Source organism: Triturus cristatus, chromosome 4_2 (assembly GCF_964204655.1).
Source record: "Triturus cristatus chromosome 4_2, aTriCri1.1, whole genome shotgun sequence".
Classification (NCBI taxonomy): Eukaryota; Metazoa; Chordata; class Amphibia; order Caudata; family Salamandridae; genus Triturus; species Triturus cristatus.
The window spans coordinates 479,751,017-479,767,216 of record NC_140586.1 but is presented as its reverse complement, the minus strand read 5'-3'; the positions used below and the strand labels follow the sequence as shown (position 1 = coordinate 479,767,216).

Here is a 16,200-nt window from a genome sequence, read left to right as displayed (position 1 = left end):
ACAAAGCCTTGGAGCCCGGGGGACTTAACACGCTTTCATACTCCTACTGGCCAGAGTTTGCATACACTAGGAATTGTATTGCCTCATGACTGACACCTATCTCTGTACATCTGGTTTATCATCTTCCTCATTCAACTGCCACGAAGGAGCTCTCCTTTATGACTGTGCATCAAATTCCTATGTCACTGACCCATGAAGCCTGCAGCTGGGTTGAATAACAATAGAATAATAATGTGGAGCAACCTAGTTAATGACCCCATAGGTGTCACATCCATGATCACTCCCAGAGGCAAGTGGTTAGACAAGCAGCAGCCCACTCCATCAAACACCATGGCATCACCATAGCAAGAACAGGAAGAACAATGCGCCATTCTGCAGGTTGCCACTGCGTTAAACAGTGCGTCTGAGAAAAGACCAATAAAGGAATCCAAAAGCTCCATATCCAAAGCAGGCACACTGGAGGCATCTGAATCGGGGGGAAAGGGTGTCGGACCTCTTACCAAGGATCATCCCTCAAACAGCTGACAACTCACTTCGACAAAGTCATGGCAAACAGTCATGTACAAGTAATTTTTTCTTTGCAGCCTTACTAGACCCTCTGAAATGGGACCTTACACTGCCGTATGGTTCTGGATGACAAAAGGCCAGTTGGACTAGAGGCGATAACTTCCAAATATGAAACTGTCTTCAATTGACAGATTGATAAGGCCTCGCCTTCTGGTCCTTTTTTTTACCCCAAGAAATATTAGGTCAGTTTGATGTTCAACCAGCTTGGAGGCCCCTCAGTCTTGTCCCTGTAAACTAAACTTACTTGTCATGGTCTATCTAAGAGCTCTCCCTGCCTGTTGCCTGGTATATGACCCCTTGAAAATTGCATCTCTTTCTAGAATATTTGGTTCTAGTATCTTTCTTTTTTGTGTCTTGAAGTCATTTGACTCTGCTCTGTCCGGGATTTGGGACTTTAAGCTTATGTCTTTAAGGGAGCTGTTAAGTACCCCTTTTATGATATGTCTATATGCAACAATAGAGTTTGTATTCAAGTATGCACATTTTAACAAAAAGGCAGAACTGATACACCTAAAACTTTTTAACCTTGTAGATTCCCCTTAACACATGGACAATTCTGGGCTGGAACATCACTGGTATCGGCTAGCAAAGTGAATGATATGCGATTAATCCCATACTGCATAGATACAATATTCACTTTGCATTTTTACTGGAGGTTGACCTGAATGTACTAGAATCCAGTGTAGGTGGAGAGGGCAAATAATCTTTATTGTCAATTGAGCTTTTGTCAGTGGGCTACCGTTTGTGTTTTCCCTGGACTTCCCTTCGCAGCTAAGACTACCCTGATTAATTTAGATGGTAGGGTCATCCTTGTAAATGGTAAACTTCCCCATGTTTAGAGTAATATCTACACCCCCAACAGTGACCAACTGTTTTTTCTGTCCTCCCTTTCAAGCCACCTGGTGCTCAGGGCAGGAATTCAATGGGTCCTCATTGGGGATTACAACTGTGTGTTGGATGTCAAACTAGATAGATCCTACCTCCCCCAACCACAATCCCCACCTTATAAAATGATAAGGCCCTTTCAAACTGTTTGCAGCATTGGTCCCTTTAGATGTCTGCAGGATTCTACACCCTACCATGTGGTACTATACCTTTCATTCGATACCCATTGACCTTAATATTAGGTTAGACAGAATGCTATGTATTTCTGATGTCCTTATCTCTATCTCCTCTGCCTCCTACGTAAGCAAGCCAAACTCTGATCATAATGCCCTTGAATTGGTCATCAATTAGGGTAGACATGAAACACCAATTCCCACATGAAGCTTCAGCCTATTCGACTGAAGGATGCATTCTCTTGATACGCTCTTTGGGAGGGTGAGGTTAGCTTTTTTGATATTAATATTGGCTCAACTTCCTCCACAATGACTGAGTGGGAAACTTTCAATATAATCATCTGGGAAACAAAAGTTAAACCAGCTGCAGATGCTGAAAAAGGCTTCTCAGGGTTGAGGAATATCAGAGCATGAAGCATCCATTCATGAGGGATCAGAAAATGTCTGTATGGAAACCATGATAAGAACCAAGCGAAATCAGATAAATTAGGCAGACTACTGGCTTTGCTCACCCGGCCTCAATCCTTTGACAATAACAACTATTAAAGATATCTCAGTTAAAATAGTCCAATGCCAGAAAGCCATTAACTTAGCTTTTACCGAATGTTATAAACATGCATACTCGGAGGACAAATTACATGAGAAGGAAGATATTAACAAGTTCCTTTCTAGAGTGGAGCTACCCCAGCCTTTTACTTTTCCTCTGCTGGGCATGACAAATTGGAAACTCCCTGGTACAGACAAACTCCCCAATTAATTTTACAAATCCTACACCTCCTTATTAGTCCCAGGTTGAAGGCATTGTTTGAGGTGATATAGCAGGAAGTCATCTTCCTCCCTCGGTCAATAAAGCCATAATTTCTTTAATTCTTAAGCCTGGCAGGGACCTTCATTACTTTATGTCATTTCAACCTATTTTTGTATTAAACAATGAGTATAAATTGCTCAGTTCAATTCTAGCGAACTTTATTGTACCTCTCCTCCCTGGAACAATATATTCTGACCCGTTTGGAGCCATTCCTGGACATAAAAACTCCTTGAATATCCAGAGGACTTTTGGCATCCTAGATGAAGCCTCTAAACTTAACTTGAATCAGTGTGCCTAGCCCTAGAACTTGAGAGGGCCTATAAGACTGTGAACTGGAAGTATATGCTCGGCATTCTAGTGAGGTTTAAGTTTGGCATACCAATGACCCAATGGATTCGTATGATGTTATTGTTAATTGTTATTGTTAATTGGGATTTCTAAAGCTCTAAGCACTATGAGAGAGAGCCCAACCTCGGCACATCTGCAGGAGTGTGCGTCCAACTTGGCCTAATATGTGCCCCAAGCTTCAGTAAAAAGGAGTGTTTTTAGTTTCGTCCTGAATGGGAGGAGGACTGGTTCTTTACGAAGGCCTGACGGCAGCTTATTCCAAAGTTGAGGAATGGTTGTAGAGAAGGCTCTGCCCCCTTTAGAGGTGAAATTGAAGCGGGGGCAGGCCAGCAAACAAGGCATCCGAAGACCGGGGGGAGCGCCCTGGCACGTAATTTACCAGGCGTTCCATGATATATGCTGGGGCCAGACCGTGGATGGCTTTGTGGGCAATGCATAGACCCTTGAATCTGGTTCTCTGCTTGATCGGGAGCCAGTGAAGCTGCTGCAGTAGGGGGGTGGCATGAGCTCGCCTTGGGAGCCTGAAAATCAGTCTTGCAGCATTGTTCATGATTACCTGGAGCTTTGTTAGCAGGAACTCTGGGAGGCCAATATACAGAGAATTCCCATAATCCAGGCATGAAATGATCATTGCTGACACTACCATACGGAGTGCCATAGATGAGAGAGGGGATCAAGTCTCTGTAGCTGTCTCAGCAGGCCCACGCATGTTCCCATCACGGTAGAAACCTGGTGGGACATGAAGAGCTTGGCGTCAATTTTTATGCCTAGACTCTTTCCAACTGGGGCTGGCTTGAGGTAAGACCAAGCTCTTGTGGCCAAAAAAGGTCACTCCAAGGGTTGATATCCCTGGTAATGGCCAACACCTCCGTTTTGTCGGGGTTGATTTTGAGAGAATTGGCCGTCATCCAGTTGACTGTGTACTTCAGAATATTCTGCATCCGTGCATGGGCCGTGGGAGAGTTGTCGATCTGGATGATGATTTGAGTGTCGTCCGCATAGTTAAAGACTTGACACTCCATATCTGTTAAGGCGTCCACCAAAGGCTGGAGATAGGCATTGAAAAGAAGGGGGGACAGCGCCAAACCTTGAGGGAAGCCGCACGTTAATTCACCCAAATCTGACACCTGGTCGGCCAGTTGGATCCTTTGAGATCGGCCTGATAGGAAGGACGCAAGCCATTGGAATGCTAGCCCCTGGATGCCTAGTTCCCTGAACCGCGACAGGAGTTGGTCATGGCTGACCGTGTCGAATGCCGCGGACAGGTCTAGCAGGACCAGGGCGCATGGCTTCTTGTTATCGGCCATCAGTCTGAGTTCGTCCAACACTGACAGCATTACCAGTTCAGTGCTGTGGTGAGCCCTGAAACCTGCCTGTTTCATTTGGAAAAGCTGGTTTCTCTCTATGTGGTGGGATAGGGTTTTCAGCACATGTTGCTCCAGCACCTTTGCTAGAAAAGGGAGCTGGGAAAATGGCCTAAAGTTTTTAAGATTCATTGTATTTTCTCTTGGTTTTTTAGCAGGTTATGACTCTTGCTTCTTTAAAGTTGGTCGGGACATGGCCGATTTCCAGAGATCGATTTAGGAGGTTAAGGATATCACTCTCCACCCCAGGGAGTGCCATTCGGAACACCCTAGGGGGGGCAGGGATCCGCTGGTGACCCTGATTTGATGCAGCCCATTAGGAGGTTCAGGGATTCCTGGTTTAGCTTAGGGAAGGTGGTGAGGGGTTTGTCGTAGGTAGGCGGTGTGGGGTCTGTCACTGGAGGAAAGTGGATGGCTGGGGTGTGGTGGATGACCGACAAGAGGTCGTTGACTTTGTGCAGGAAGTAGGATTGGAACTTGTTACAGTCATCGGGGCAGCCCAGGGGTTTCTGTGCTTGTGACTGTCTCAGTTCCATTAGGATCCGGAAAGTTTCCTTTTGTTTGTTGTCGGCGGCCAGGATCCTAGATTCATAATATTCCGCCTTCCTGGTTATAATGGCTTTTTTGTAGGTTGCGAACATGGCTTTGTATTCAGAGAGAGCACCTGGATCATATGCTTTATGCCATGCTCTCTCGAATCAGCGTAGTGTTTGTTTCTTTCCTCTTAAAGCCTCATTGAACCAGGGGGCCCCTTTGCCTTTGTTCCTCACTCTTTCTCTACGAGTGGGGGCAACCTTATCGAAGGCTTTCTTCAACCTGAGTGAGAGGGACTCGCTTTCCTGGTCAAGGTTTCCCTGTACTGGCCATATTGGGGCTGAGTTACGCAAGGTCCCTACCAGGTCACAATCTTTTATTTTCTTCCACCCGCGCAGCACTTTCCACTCTGGGGGAGCGGGGGCCGCTTGGCCCGTGATTGGAAGCAGGCACCTGATCAAGAAGTGATCTGACCAGGTGCACGGACTGATATCTGTCACACTTGCTGAGGGGTGGGTGGTCCAGACCAGGTCAAGGGTGTAACCCTTGTCATGGGTGGGCATGTTCACAAGTTGAATAAGATCCAAGGTAGTCAGTGCCTCTTCAAGTTGTTTGGCATAACTGTCTCTAGGTACTTGATCTCAGTGAAAGTTAAAGTCCCCTATCACCAGGATGCGCTGATACCGGGAACGGAGATCACTGACTAACTCTGTGAAGCGCTCAATGAATTTGGGTGGTGTACGAGGGGGGCGATAAACCACCAATAGGGTTATGCAAGATGCTTTGGAAAGAATCTTGACTCCCAGAATGTCTGTACCCTCGATGTTTTCGGCCACTAGCATTTCTATCGCCAGTTGTCGATTGTAGAGGATTGCTAACCCCCCACCTCTAGTATTTCCCGCTCTGTTGTGCCATAGAGCCGCATAGTCCGTGGGCAGAGATGCTACTATGTCCGGGGTGGAGGAGTCTTCAAGCCAGGTTTCTGTAACCCCCAGGATGCCCAAGGATTCATCCTGGTGGAGCGAGAAGACCTCTAGGTTGTGCTTCTGCAGAGAGCGGGTATTCAGAACCGCCACCTATAGTTCATTTGAGCTAGCAGGCCTGGCATGTCTAGGGATGTGCGTTGTGATACCTGCGCTTCCTACCACAGTTGGTGTCCTCAGTAAGCCTTCCGCTCTAAGGATATCCGCTACATTGTTGTTTAGGGGGACAGATCCATGAGCTAAGGCCAGGAGTTCTTCCGCGGGGTATAGGGTGTGAGATCCAGGTGTTTCGGCCCCTGGCCCCGGTAGGACATGGACAGGCGCAGGCAGGCTTACCTTAGGAGCACCAGCTGCATGCCCGCTGCTCGTGTGCGGTGCACGCTTGCTCCAGTGTGGCAGATAACAGGTCAGCTCCTCCCCCACCAATCAGCCCTGCTGTGCAGCAGCTAAATGTCCCGGAGCACCAAACCGCTTAGCAGCAGTGGAAGTGCCGTTAGGGTAAAGGAAGTGAGGATTAGTGGAGCGCGTGAGGTGCCAGTGAAGTTTCAATTTTAAAGAAAAAGCGTTCCCTAAGAGCAGCACAGCTTTAGATGTATTCCAAACTGCCTGCCAGTGTCCACCCAGATCAAATTATACCTGACTCTTTTGACATTAATAGGGGCATGCCACGTTTCTCAACTGTTATTTGCTCTAATTAAAGAGCACTTGTCAGCTGCAATCTAGGACATAAGCATGATTTGAGGGATACCTGTAATGGGGTTAGTATATACATTTTAGCTTTATGCTGATGATATCTGGATGTATCTTAAAGGTGGTACAGTGGACTTCACTCAACTAATCAAGGGTCTCTCACGACCTTTCAGGATATTTTGGGCCTTGGCGTCAATTGGCAGAAATGTTGTGCCTTTTCTTTTGATCCAAAGCGGGCCTCCAGCATTACTAATCTAATGGATGTGAAACTAAGATGGGTGTGGCACATGTTCCATGTCTGCGTGAACATCTCCCTTTCTGAAAAATACCTACTACATGGTAATTCTGAGCTGCTATTTGGTCTCTTCAGTCACAAGTGGTATTTTAGTCATCTTTTTCATTGTAGGTTGCAGATACAAATGCCTAACAAATATGGTAGTATTGATGCACCTCCTTTTTGTTTTTGCTAATCCACCCATGGCCATGCCCAAGAGATACTTCTACTTTAACGACTTGAATGGTCTTGTGGGTGGATTGATTTTGAAGATGGGCAAGTGTAGAGGTGGACTGAGGAAGTGGCAGGTCCCCGCTAATAAAGGAGTACTAGGAGCCTAGGATTTTGCAGGCTATTACCTTGCAGCTCTGCTGCACGGCCTTCCCAGATGGTTAGAGGGAAGGAATTTATTTGAGATTGTTCTCTCCTTTCCCCAGGGGCAAAAAAGGCAACCACATGTTATTTTTAATCCCAGGTAGAGACATCCATCGGCACCACCAGGATTTTCTGGACTGTGTAGTCCTTACTGCAGAGTGCTCTACACTTTTCCTAAACAGTAGTACCATATGTTCCTACAATTCCACTGAAGAGACTTGGAGCACTGAAACACAAACTTACCCGATGGGAGGAAGCAGAAATATCACAATTTGGTGAGCTTTTCTGAGAGCACAAATTAGCCACTGACAAAGACAAACCACTAGGCCAATTCTTGCTCCACAGTAGAAGTGTGAAAGCTCTACAATTATATTGGGGAATTAAACAAGAACTCCAGCTACACATGTGGTAATAAAATCTTTGCATGCTACAGGCGATGGGCGTAGCTTAATTAGCTGGCTTTACAAGGCCTGAAGGGATAAGTGGGAGTCTGATGTTAAAAGGGTATTCAATGACAAGGAGTGTTGAAAGAAACTTCAGTACCACCAGAAGACATCTCAGAATACCTGGTTTAAATTATTACAACTCTTTATTTTATATAGGGCGTACTTGACTCCAAATAAAATTACTGAGAGTTATCCTCCCTCCTCAGCAGTATGTCCCAGATGTTACAATGAGGATGCCTCCTTAAAGCAAGTTATAGAACAATCAAAAATCACACCCTTTCTGGGTTGAAATCACAAATATCTTAAACTTGACTACAGGTGTCACACATTTAGCACATTATGAGTACTACATGTTTGGATTGCTTGAAGTACCTAAGAAAGACACTATATCACTAACATTTATTAACCTTGCACTTTTGATAGCCAAAAAGGAAATAATGTATAATTTGAAGGCTCCAAGCAAGACCCTCAACTGCTCAAGAATGAGAACCAACATAATTTACAGGGCTGATGCTACGAGTAATTTCTTACGCAGAGAAGAGCGTAGGAGTCCATTTAAACATTTAGTTGCCCTCTACTGGGATGAACATCTTTTAACCTTCCAGAAGTTTAGCAAGAATGGGAAAAATACCCTTAAAAGAATATGCCACTTCAGGTCAATTAAAGTGCATCACAAGTTATTTTAATTGATATTACTTTGGATGTGACCAAAATAGCCCTGCTTATTAATAGTGTAGGCTTGAAATTCTTTCATTAAATAATGTTTCTGTTTGTGACCCTAAAACAAGAGTGTCTCTCACAAATAATTGAGATGGTTTCACTTAATGTTTGACCTGAATATTGATGTTTTACTGCCCTATTTGGCTGCTGCAACTAAAAAGATCCATTGAGCAGGCCTTCACCAACCTGCCTCATTATTTTGCTTTCATGAAATAAACACATTGTAGGAAATTAGGTTGTTGGTTGACTGGGGTGTGAGCTCTGGTCAAGCAGCAACCACTGACCTTGTCAGGGTAAGGCACAAGCAAACCCCAAATTAAACTGTGGTCAACCCCCTGGTGGCTTGCTACAGAGCAGTTAGGCTTAACTTAGAGGCATTGTGTAAAGTTTTTGTGAAACACTTCAAACAGTAACTCAGTGAAAACACACCAAAAAAGGAGCCCACAATGAAGTTAGAAAAATAGAGCAGTTTTTAATAAATAAAACAAGACCAAAATGACAAACATCCAAATAGTAGACACAGAGACATTGAAATTTAAAGTTTTAGAAAAAATAGCGCCATAGGGCATGAAATGCCAACTGTGGATATCTGGTCACACCGGACCAGACAAAGTCACAAGATCAGGCCGACAGCGATGGAGTGTGGGCCAGCTACAGGAACTCAGTAAGGCCCGCTAACCAGAGTACCGTAAATCCTGGGGTGCGGAGAATTGCATGGATCCATGTTGAAGATGTCTTGCGCAGCCAGGGCGATGTGTCCGTTCCGAGATGCAGCAAGGCTGCGATGCGAAATTCTGATGCGGCGAGGATTCCTTCGATAGGGCTTTTGATATCAAGTCTGGCATCGAGGATGCGGTGCACAGTCGGGGCAATGCATCGGTTTAGAGGAGCTGTGAGGTGGCTATGTGTTATCTGGCGTCGTCATTGAGGCTGTGATCACTGAGAGTTTTGAGGGCCTGCGCTGAGGATGGATTGCACAGTGGCAGTTCCGAATGCGATGCGGGATGCAGCAGCGATGTGAGTCTTTGTGATGGGTCCAATCCACAAAACAGCAGAGATTTGTCGGATCTGATCATGGTTGGGCCATGCAGCAGACGTGCTGCGTCGGTTCTGCTGGATGCACTGAGGTTGGCAAAGCACCTTAAGCCCACCTTCAAGGGCCCAGGACTGGCAGGTTAGACTCACAGATGGCAGAGTCCAGGTGCAGATGTAAGGTTGTTGGTAGCTTGTAATGCCCTTAAGGCTTCAGATCAGAAGGCCAGACAACTAGTCCTTTTGCCACTCTGGGTTCCTGGATCAAGAGACGCAAGTCCAGTACTTCTAACCTAGGCAAGAGGGCAGCAGGCAGAAGGTCAGCACAGCAAATCAAAAGTCCAGCAGAGTGCAGTCCAGCAGAGTGGCACACCTTCAGCTGCACAGCAGTCTTTCTTCCTGGCAGAGTATCCACAGGTCCAGAACTGTGCTGAAGAGTTGGCTTCTGAGGCCCCTTTTTATACCTTGGTACCCTGGTTCTGGAAAGTGGAAGAGGCTTCTAGACAGTGTCTTTGAAGTGCATGGAATTTCCTACTCCAGATGCCCTGGCTCCAAGTTGGCTGCAGTAACAATGTGATGTTGTTAGGCCCTTTGTTTGAAGGCAGAGAACAGGCTATTCAGTTTTAAATGGGGCCGCCCCATCCTGCCAGCAGATGGCCTAGACAGGCAAACCTAATCCCACTATTGTGTGACTGTCTGGGAGGAATTCACAATGTCTGTCAGTTACACCCAGGCATGAGACCAGAGACAGGCTCCAGGCACTGAATGGCTAAGACAAGAAAATGGCAACTTTATAAAAGTGGCATTTTCAGAATTGCAATTTTGAATCTGACTTCACTATAAATTAGGATTTTAAGTTAGAATTCCAAACATGAACTGGTTATCTCTTCCTATTTGAAAATTACACTTATAAAATGTTATAAGACAATTCCAATGTTATCCTATGGGATAGATAGGCCTTGCAGTAGTAAAAAACAAATTCAAGAGTTTTTCACTACCACGACATGTCCTACTTGGAGGTACTTGTCCTACTTTTTCAGTATATTATACCCTGCCCTCTGCACTGTCCCGGGCCTACCCTAGTGAATATACGTACGTATTAAAAAGGTAGGTTTGGGCCTGACAAAAGGTTTATTTTGTAAGGTCAAAATGGCAGTTGAAAACTGCACACACAGGCTTTGCATGGGCAGACCTGAGACATGTTTAAAGGGCTACTTAAGTGGGTGGCATAATCAGTGCTTCAGGCCCACTAGTAGCATTTAATTTACACGCCCTGGGCACATGTATTGCCACTTTATTAAGGATTTATAAGTAAATTAAATATGCCAACTGGGCATAAGCCAATGTTACCATGTTTAGAGGAAAGAGTACACTCACTTTAGCACTGGTTAGCATTGGTAAAGGGCACAGAGTCCTATGGCCAGCAAAAAATGAATTCTGCAAAAAACATAGGACTAAGGCAAAACGTTTGGAGCTGACCCTGCAGAAAGTACTACATCCAACATGCATGCAATGTCACATTTTCTCTTTTTATAAACTGGAAAATCTATAAAGTTACTAAAAAAAATAAACAAATTGTTGCTATCTTTCATTAATATGAATATATGAAAAATGATGTGCTTGAATTTAACTGTCAGCTCTTCACACACGTGTTGGTGCTTCACAATAAACATAAATGAAAACAATATGAAATAATTTAAGCCAATAACATAGTTTATATGCAATTTATGTGGTTCATATAATTTATTATAGATGTACATAGCTACAAGTTTTTTAAACTCTTTTTTGCCTCTCCGTATAATTTATCAATTCATTTCTCATTGAGTTATACGTTAGGCTAACAATTAAATCATGACAGTTTGGTGCACTGTGTTTTGTACCAGAATAGCACCCTCTTCAAATAAACACACATTTTTCATGTAATAGAAAGAAAAAGAGCAATGTTCCCCTAACATATCAAGTATGCTCTTAACCACTAATTAATATGTAGGTGGTATCTCAAATAGATGTTTATCTGTGTTGTATTATATTAATCATGCAGTTATTGTGGAATTTTAGCAATGCCAATTATTGTGATGTTATCAGAGTTAAGGTCATTTGATATCACCTTCTGGGAAGATTCAGTGTCAAAGGGCATATGATGTCACGTCCTGTGATGTCATTTAGGTCAAATGGTAAGTGAATTCCTTCAGTTACCCCTGCCATTTTGATGAATCGACGTTCATGGATGCACTACATTTAAAACATAGCTATCTATTGTAACTGAACGATAAAAACAACCTACAGATATTAACAAGACCCAATGTTTTTTTCCACTGGGCAAAATAGTGATTAAGTGGCTCATTTCCAGGATCTAATTCTTGTTACAATGCTATTGGGAAGGTACTGGTAATCTGCGTGGCATGCTCTTGTTGAGGTTATCTGTTTGCGTTTTCTAATAATATTTTTATAAATTCTGACTATTTGATGCCAATGTAGGAAAAACATGTTTTAGATAATTTCAGAATAACTTTCATAAAATAAAACTTACATTGTTTTCCTTAGAAAATATTCTATATTTTAAAGCAGCAAGCTTGTTAATTTCACTTTTTTTTGCTAATGTGTTGATGGTAAAATAAACGAAATGGTGCATTTAAAAATCAAGCCGCAAATATGTGGCTAGACAACCAAATCACAGAAATGAATGAGAACTTTTTCAACAGGTGCTGGACGATGAAGCGCAAGAGCTGAGCAGAACAGCTTCTCAAGACTCCCTTGCACCTGGTAAACTGGAAATACATTTTGAGGAGTTACTGAAACAAAAAATGGAAGAAGAAAAAAGACGGACAGAAGAAGAACGCAGACAAAGAATGGAACTGGAAAAGCAAGAATTTGAGCAAATGAGACAAGAAATGGGTGATGTATGTGCCATCCTTAATGTGTCAATATAATCCATTTTAAATTTGTTACATATATTTGTTTTATTTTAGGTGTTGATCTACTGCAAATGCAACTCTAAATACCAGTTGAGTTCGATATGGGGATCATGTTAATGACAGCCCAAATATGTCAACAGTGGAGTGAGTTACAAAGAACAGTATTGTGTGTATGTATGTAGGGAGGAGGAATGTGGGGTCTGTTGAAACCAGATTATAGAAACCAAGATGTGAGTGATCAGCAGGAAGCTTTGAGCATCTAGTTGGGCAATAGCTGTGCTTAATTTGAGCCGGTGCTTTCCGGTGTTCAGCACCGGGCACTTAATTGTTTTCCGGTGCTCAGCACCAGCACCTAATTGTCATCACCATTCTTAGAACAGTCTACCCCATGGTGGCGCTGCTCATCTAATTTAGAGATGAGCACAACAAGGGTTGTTTAGGAATACAATTTACATTAACATTGCTAATACCTGCCTCTCCAGCCATTTCTTTAGCTTTGGGGACCTGGAATAATCTGAACTGTTGCACTTACATGCGAGAGAGATGGTTAGTAGTTGTTTTGGCAGCGATGACAAGGGCGATGGGTGGAGCAAGCTGCAGTGGCCTTATAGTCAGAGCCCTGGCACTTAATATTTCACGAATTAAGCACTGGCTAGGAGCCTGGTAACAAGCGCCTCCGGGGCCATCGGTTTTAATTCTTCACAAAGATTTTTGATGCTGAAAGCATCCCAAATATCTGACTGAAACTCCAGGAGGGAAATATTTGGGAATCAGCATGGAATTGAAAATTCTTACATGATATTTCCTCCAAAAAAGTAACTGCCATTATTTGCCCACACCCATAATTACCTGGCCTTTCGGTAATTCGGGGCAGGAAAATAACAGGATTTGAACTGACCACTTCCAATGAAGGCCTCTGTCACAAAGCAATCTCACAGGAAAGAAAGTGAGCAACACTTCTGAATATAAGGAAATTCGCAAGCCTGAAAATGTTATTTTAGCTGGCTAGAAATTACTGCTCATAACCGACTGGTTATCTCAAACTCCTAGGCTTGTATCAGAGAGTTTTGATGCATAAACTTAGATCTAAATAATGTTGCAAATCTTTCGGTTTTGTATATCCATTCAAACAGCAAAAATAGTTAATTAAGGCTAACTGTTGTAAGATTTAAGATGATTCATGAACTCCACGGCTCCACGTAGAACAGATACATAACGTCGTTTTCATATGCAGCAGGCACTTCAATAGTATCATGCCCTAAGCACCAGTGTGCATAAACGTGAATACAGTTGGGGCTCGAACCAATTTAAGTTTAACGCGTACACAAATTGATGACATTTGCAATGTTAAGTTTTCAAAATTGCTGAGTCAGACACAGCTGAGCACTGATTTTTCAAAATGGCTAAATTTTGAAAGTGGCGCCCCAAGTTGGGAGTGATTTGCCTCGCGGTGCAGGAGCAGGGATGCTCTTGTTTAACAAGTAACAATGTGGAATTGTTGCCTGAGCTCACTGAAACTCTCTCAGCTTAAAACAAACATTCAAAGGGTTTCCTCCTATCGGACAGTGCATACAAAAGCCACCTAGTGAGTTGTCCCCTGCTGCCTGACTAAAGGACTGCCTGAAACGTGCACTAAGGTGTGTATTAGTCTGGCACTTTGTGTTACCTATGCTTCCACAAGATTCCATTATGTTTATAGGTCATGTGGAAATGAGTTATAATACCTTGAAAACTGTTTGGCTTTTAAGTTCTGACGTGTTGGGTGGTCGATATAACCTCAATAACAATGGCCCTAATTCACGAATAAATGTGTAAACATACGGGCATGGCCATAAAATACCTCTGGCTATCAGAACACAGCATTACAATTATAATAGAAACTAGAATAGAGGTTGGTAAAAAATACAGCTCATCATAATCATCCTGGACCTAAACAAACCTAGAATGGGCATCCCAGTACCCAGGCAAGAACACAGGTAATATATAAACTAGAATGTAAAGTTTCACTATACATTTCCTAAACGTTAACAGACAAAGGCCCAGATGTACAAATATGTTGCACTGGATTTGTGTCATGAAAGTGACACAACCCAGCGCAACTTTTTTTTTGTTTAGGTGCCTATTAACGATTGTTTCATGCTACACAGGGCATCAAGTAAAGTCACTCCGCAGCGTTGCATGAAACGGAAGAAGCAGAAATGCGCCACTTCTACCAATATATTTCTGCTTTCTGTTCCTGCTAGTGCACTGTATGGTGCCCAATGCCGACACATGCACCCTTGCACAATGACGCAATGGTATCCTCGTTACAGGCAGAATTATTTTTGTGCAGGGAAGGATACCTTCCGGCACAAAAACAATGCTCAGAGGCAATCTCCTCTTTCTATGGGTGATGCAGAATGCATCACACAAAGAAAGAGGAAGTAAGAGGGAGAAGTAAAGACTTTTCTTCAGGTTACGCCTCTGTAGTAGGTGCAGGTTTCTGGTGCTATCCTAAGTATACTGCCTTTAGCAAATTTGGGATTGCATCAGATTCCATGGGTGAATGCACAGTACTCCACCCATGGAACGCCTACCACTATGAAATGTATCGCAACGCAGTGCGAACCGCTGCATGGCTTTACATTTCTTTACAAAGTTACTCAATGCGGTGCCTATCGTACCTTGCGTGGCTTTGTACGTTTTATTGAAGCCTTTCCACCTGAAGCCTTTCCACTTTCCTTGCGTTGCTTTGTGCAACTAATCTTAGTTAATCTGGGCCGTACTTTCCAGTGTATTAAGCTAGAAAGTTGCCTCTAAGTAACGTAAAGCACTGTTTTCTGTTACTCTGTATCAGGGGGTATTCCATGGGTGGAACATGTAGCGTTCCCATGCAACCACCCATGTTTTCTGACATATAGCCCAATCTCCTACAATAGTAGACAGGATATGCACCAAGAAATAATGTCACTTTCAAGCAAGCATAAAAAGGAGAAATGCTTTTATCTCTCCTAGCTTTTTCACTTTGCATGTGCGCTGTACCCGACAGCTTGCATCCGACGTAGGAAAAGTTTCAAAGTTAGTTTGAGCATAGTATTTTGCACTGGAAGGTTACCCTTCCAGTACAATACCTACGCCAGACATGACACACTATGGAAAAGGTGTGCATGTGGCACTAAGAAGCCTCATTGTGCACCAGAGCCGCGGAGAGAGCAGGATAGTGCAATTTTTTAGTAGGTATGGCGCTTTCCTGTTTCCTTCTTCTCATGCGATGCACTGCAGACTGAAACGTCGACGGATTTGACCACCACAATTGCTAACAATGAGGAATCACAAGCTCCTCCTTAAGGAAAACTACTGAAAAAACAAGGAAGACTAAACGATTGGGTGGTCCCCGATCTGTCTCTGATCACTCTTGCGAGTACAACCATATTTTGGTGATCCTTATCTGACTGCAGGATAGTTAGATTTGTTTGACCCATTCTTCATGATTTTAATGCATTGTGTATTAAATAAATTGTAACTTTTTGTTATTGTACTACGAAGTACACCTTCTTCAACAATTCCGTTAGAAGAAAATTGAGTCTTAAGTTATTCCTTTAGGAGGCATTTTTTGTATATTAAAAATAAATCAAGCCAGGGTTCTCCCCATTGCTGGAAAACGCCCTGTGCCACTTCCATGTGTGCTGCCATTTGTGAACCGCTAGACGACAGTGACTGAGTTTGTTTGCCTGGTATTTAGAGATCCTGCCAGGTATTCATGACCAGAAAAATGCTCTAGTGAGTCAGCCATTTCCAGAAGCACCTCATGGCCCATGACACAAGACCCCATTCCACCCTGCTAGTTGTAATACTGCATGGTCTTCTGTGAGTACCCATAATAGTCTCTCCTTGATGGATGGTAGAAGGCCTTTAACACCAGGGAAATCACCCGCAACTCCAACAAATTGATGTGGAGCTGGGTTATGGCCAGAAACCAGAAGCCTATGATCTCCACCTTTACCAGATGCCCTCCCGAGCACAGCAGTGATGCATCCGCGACCTCTGTCAGCTCTGGGTGACAAAAGAAGAGGTGTGTACCACTGGACCAATCGCAATCTAGTAGCC

The 16,200-nt window shown here is 43.5% G+C and overlaps 1 protein-coding gene across 31 annotated transcripts in view; it reads left to right on the top strand.

Annotated features, from left to right (window-relative positions):
• Window positions 1-16,200, top strand: part of NEXN (nexilin F-actin binding protein) — a 399,622-nt gene that overhangs the window by 270,727 nt on the left and 112,695 nt on the right. For all 31 annotated transcript variants that reach the window (XM_085602023.1, XM_085602016.1, XM_085602002.1 and 28 more), the window contains one exon: window positions 11,902-12,099. In XM_085602023.1, coding sequence (XP_085458149.1) covers window positions 11,902-12,099 — 198 coding nt within the window. The remainder of the gene's footprint in view (window positions 1-11,901; window positions 12,100-16,200) is intronic.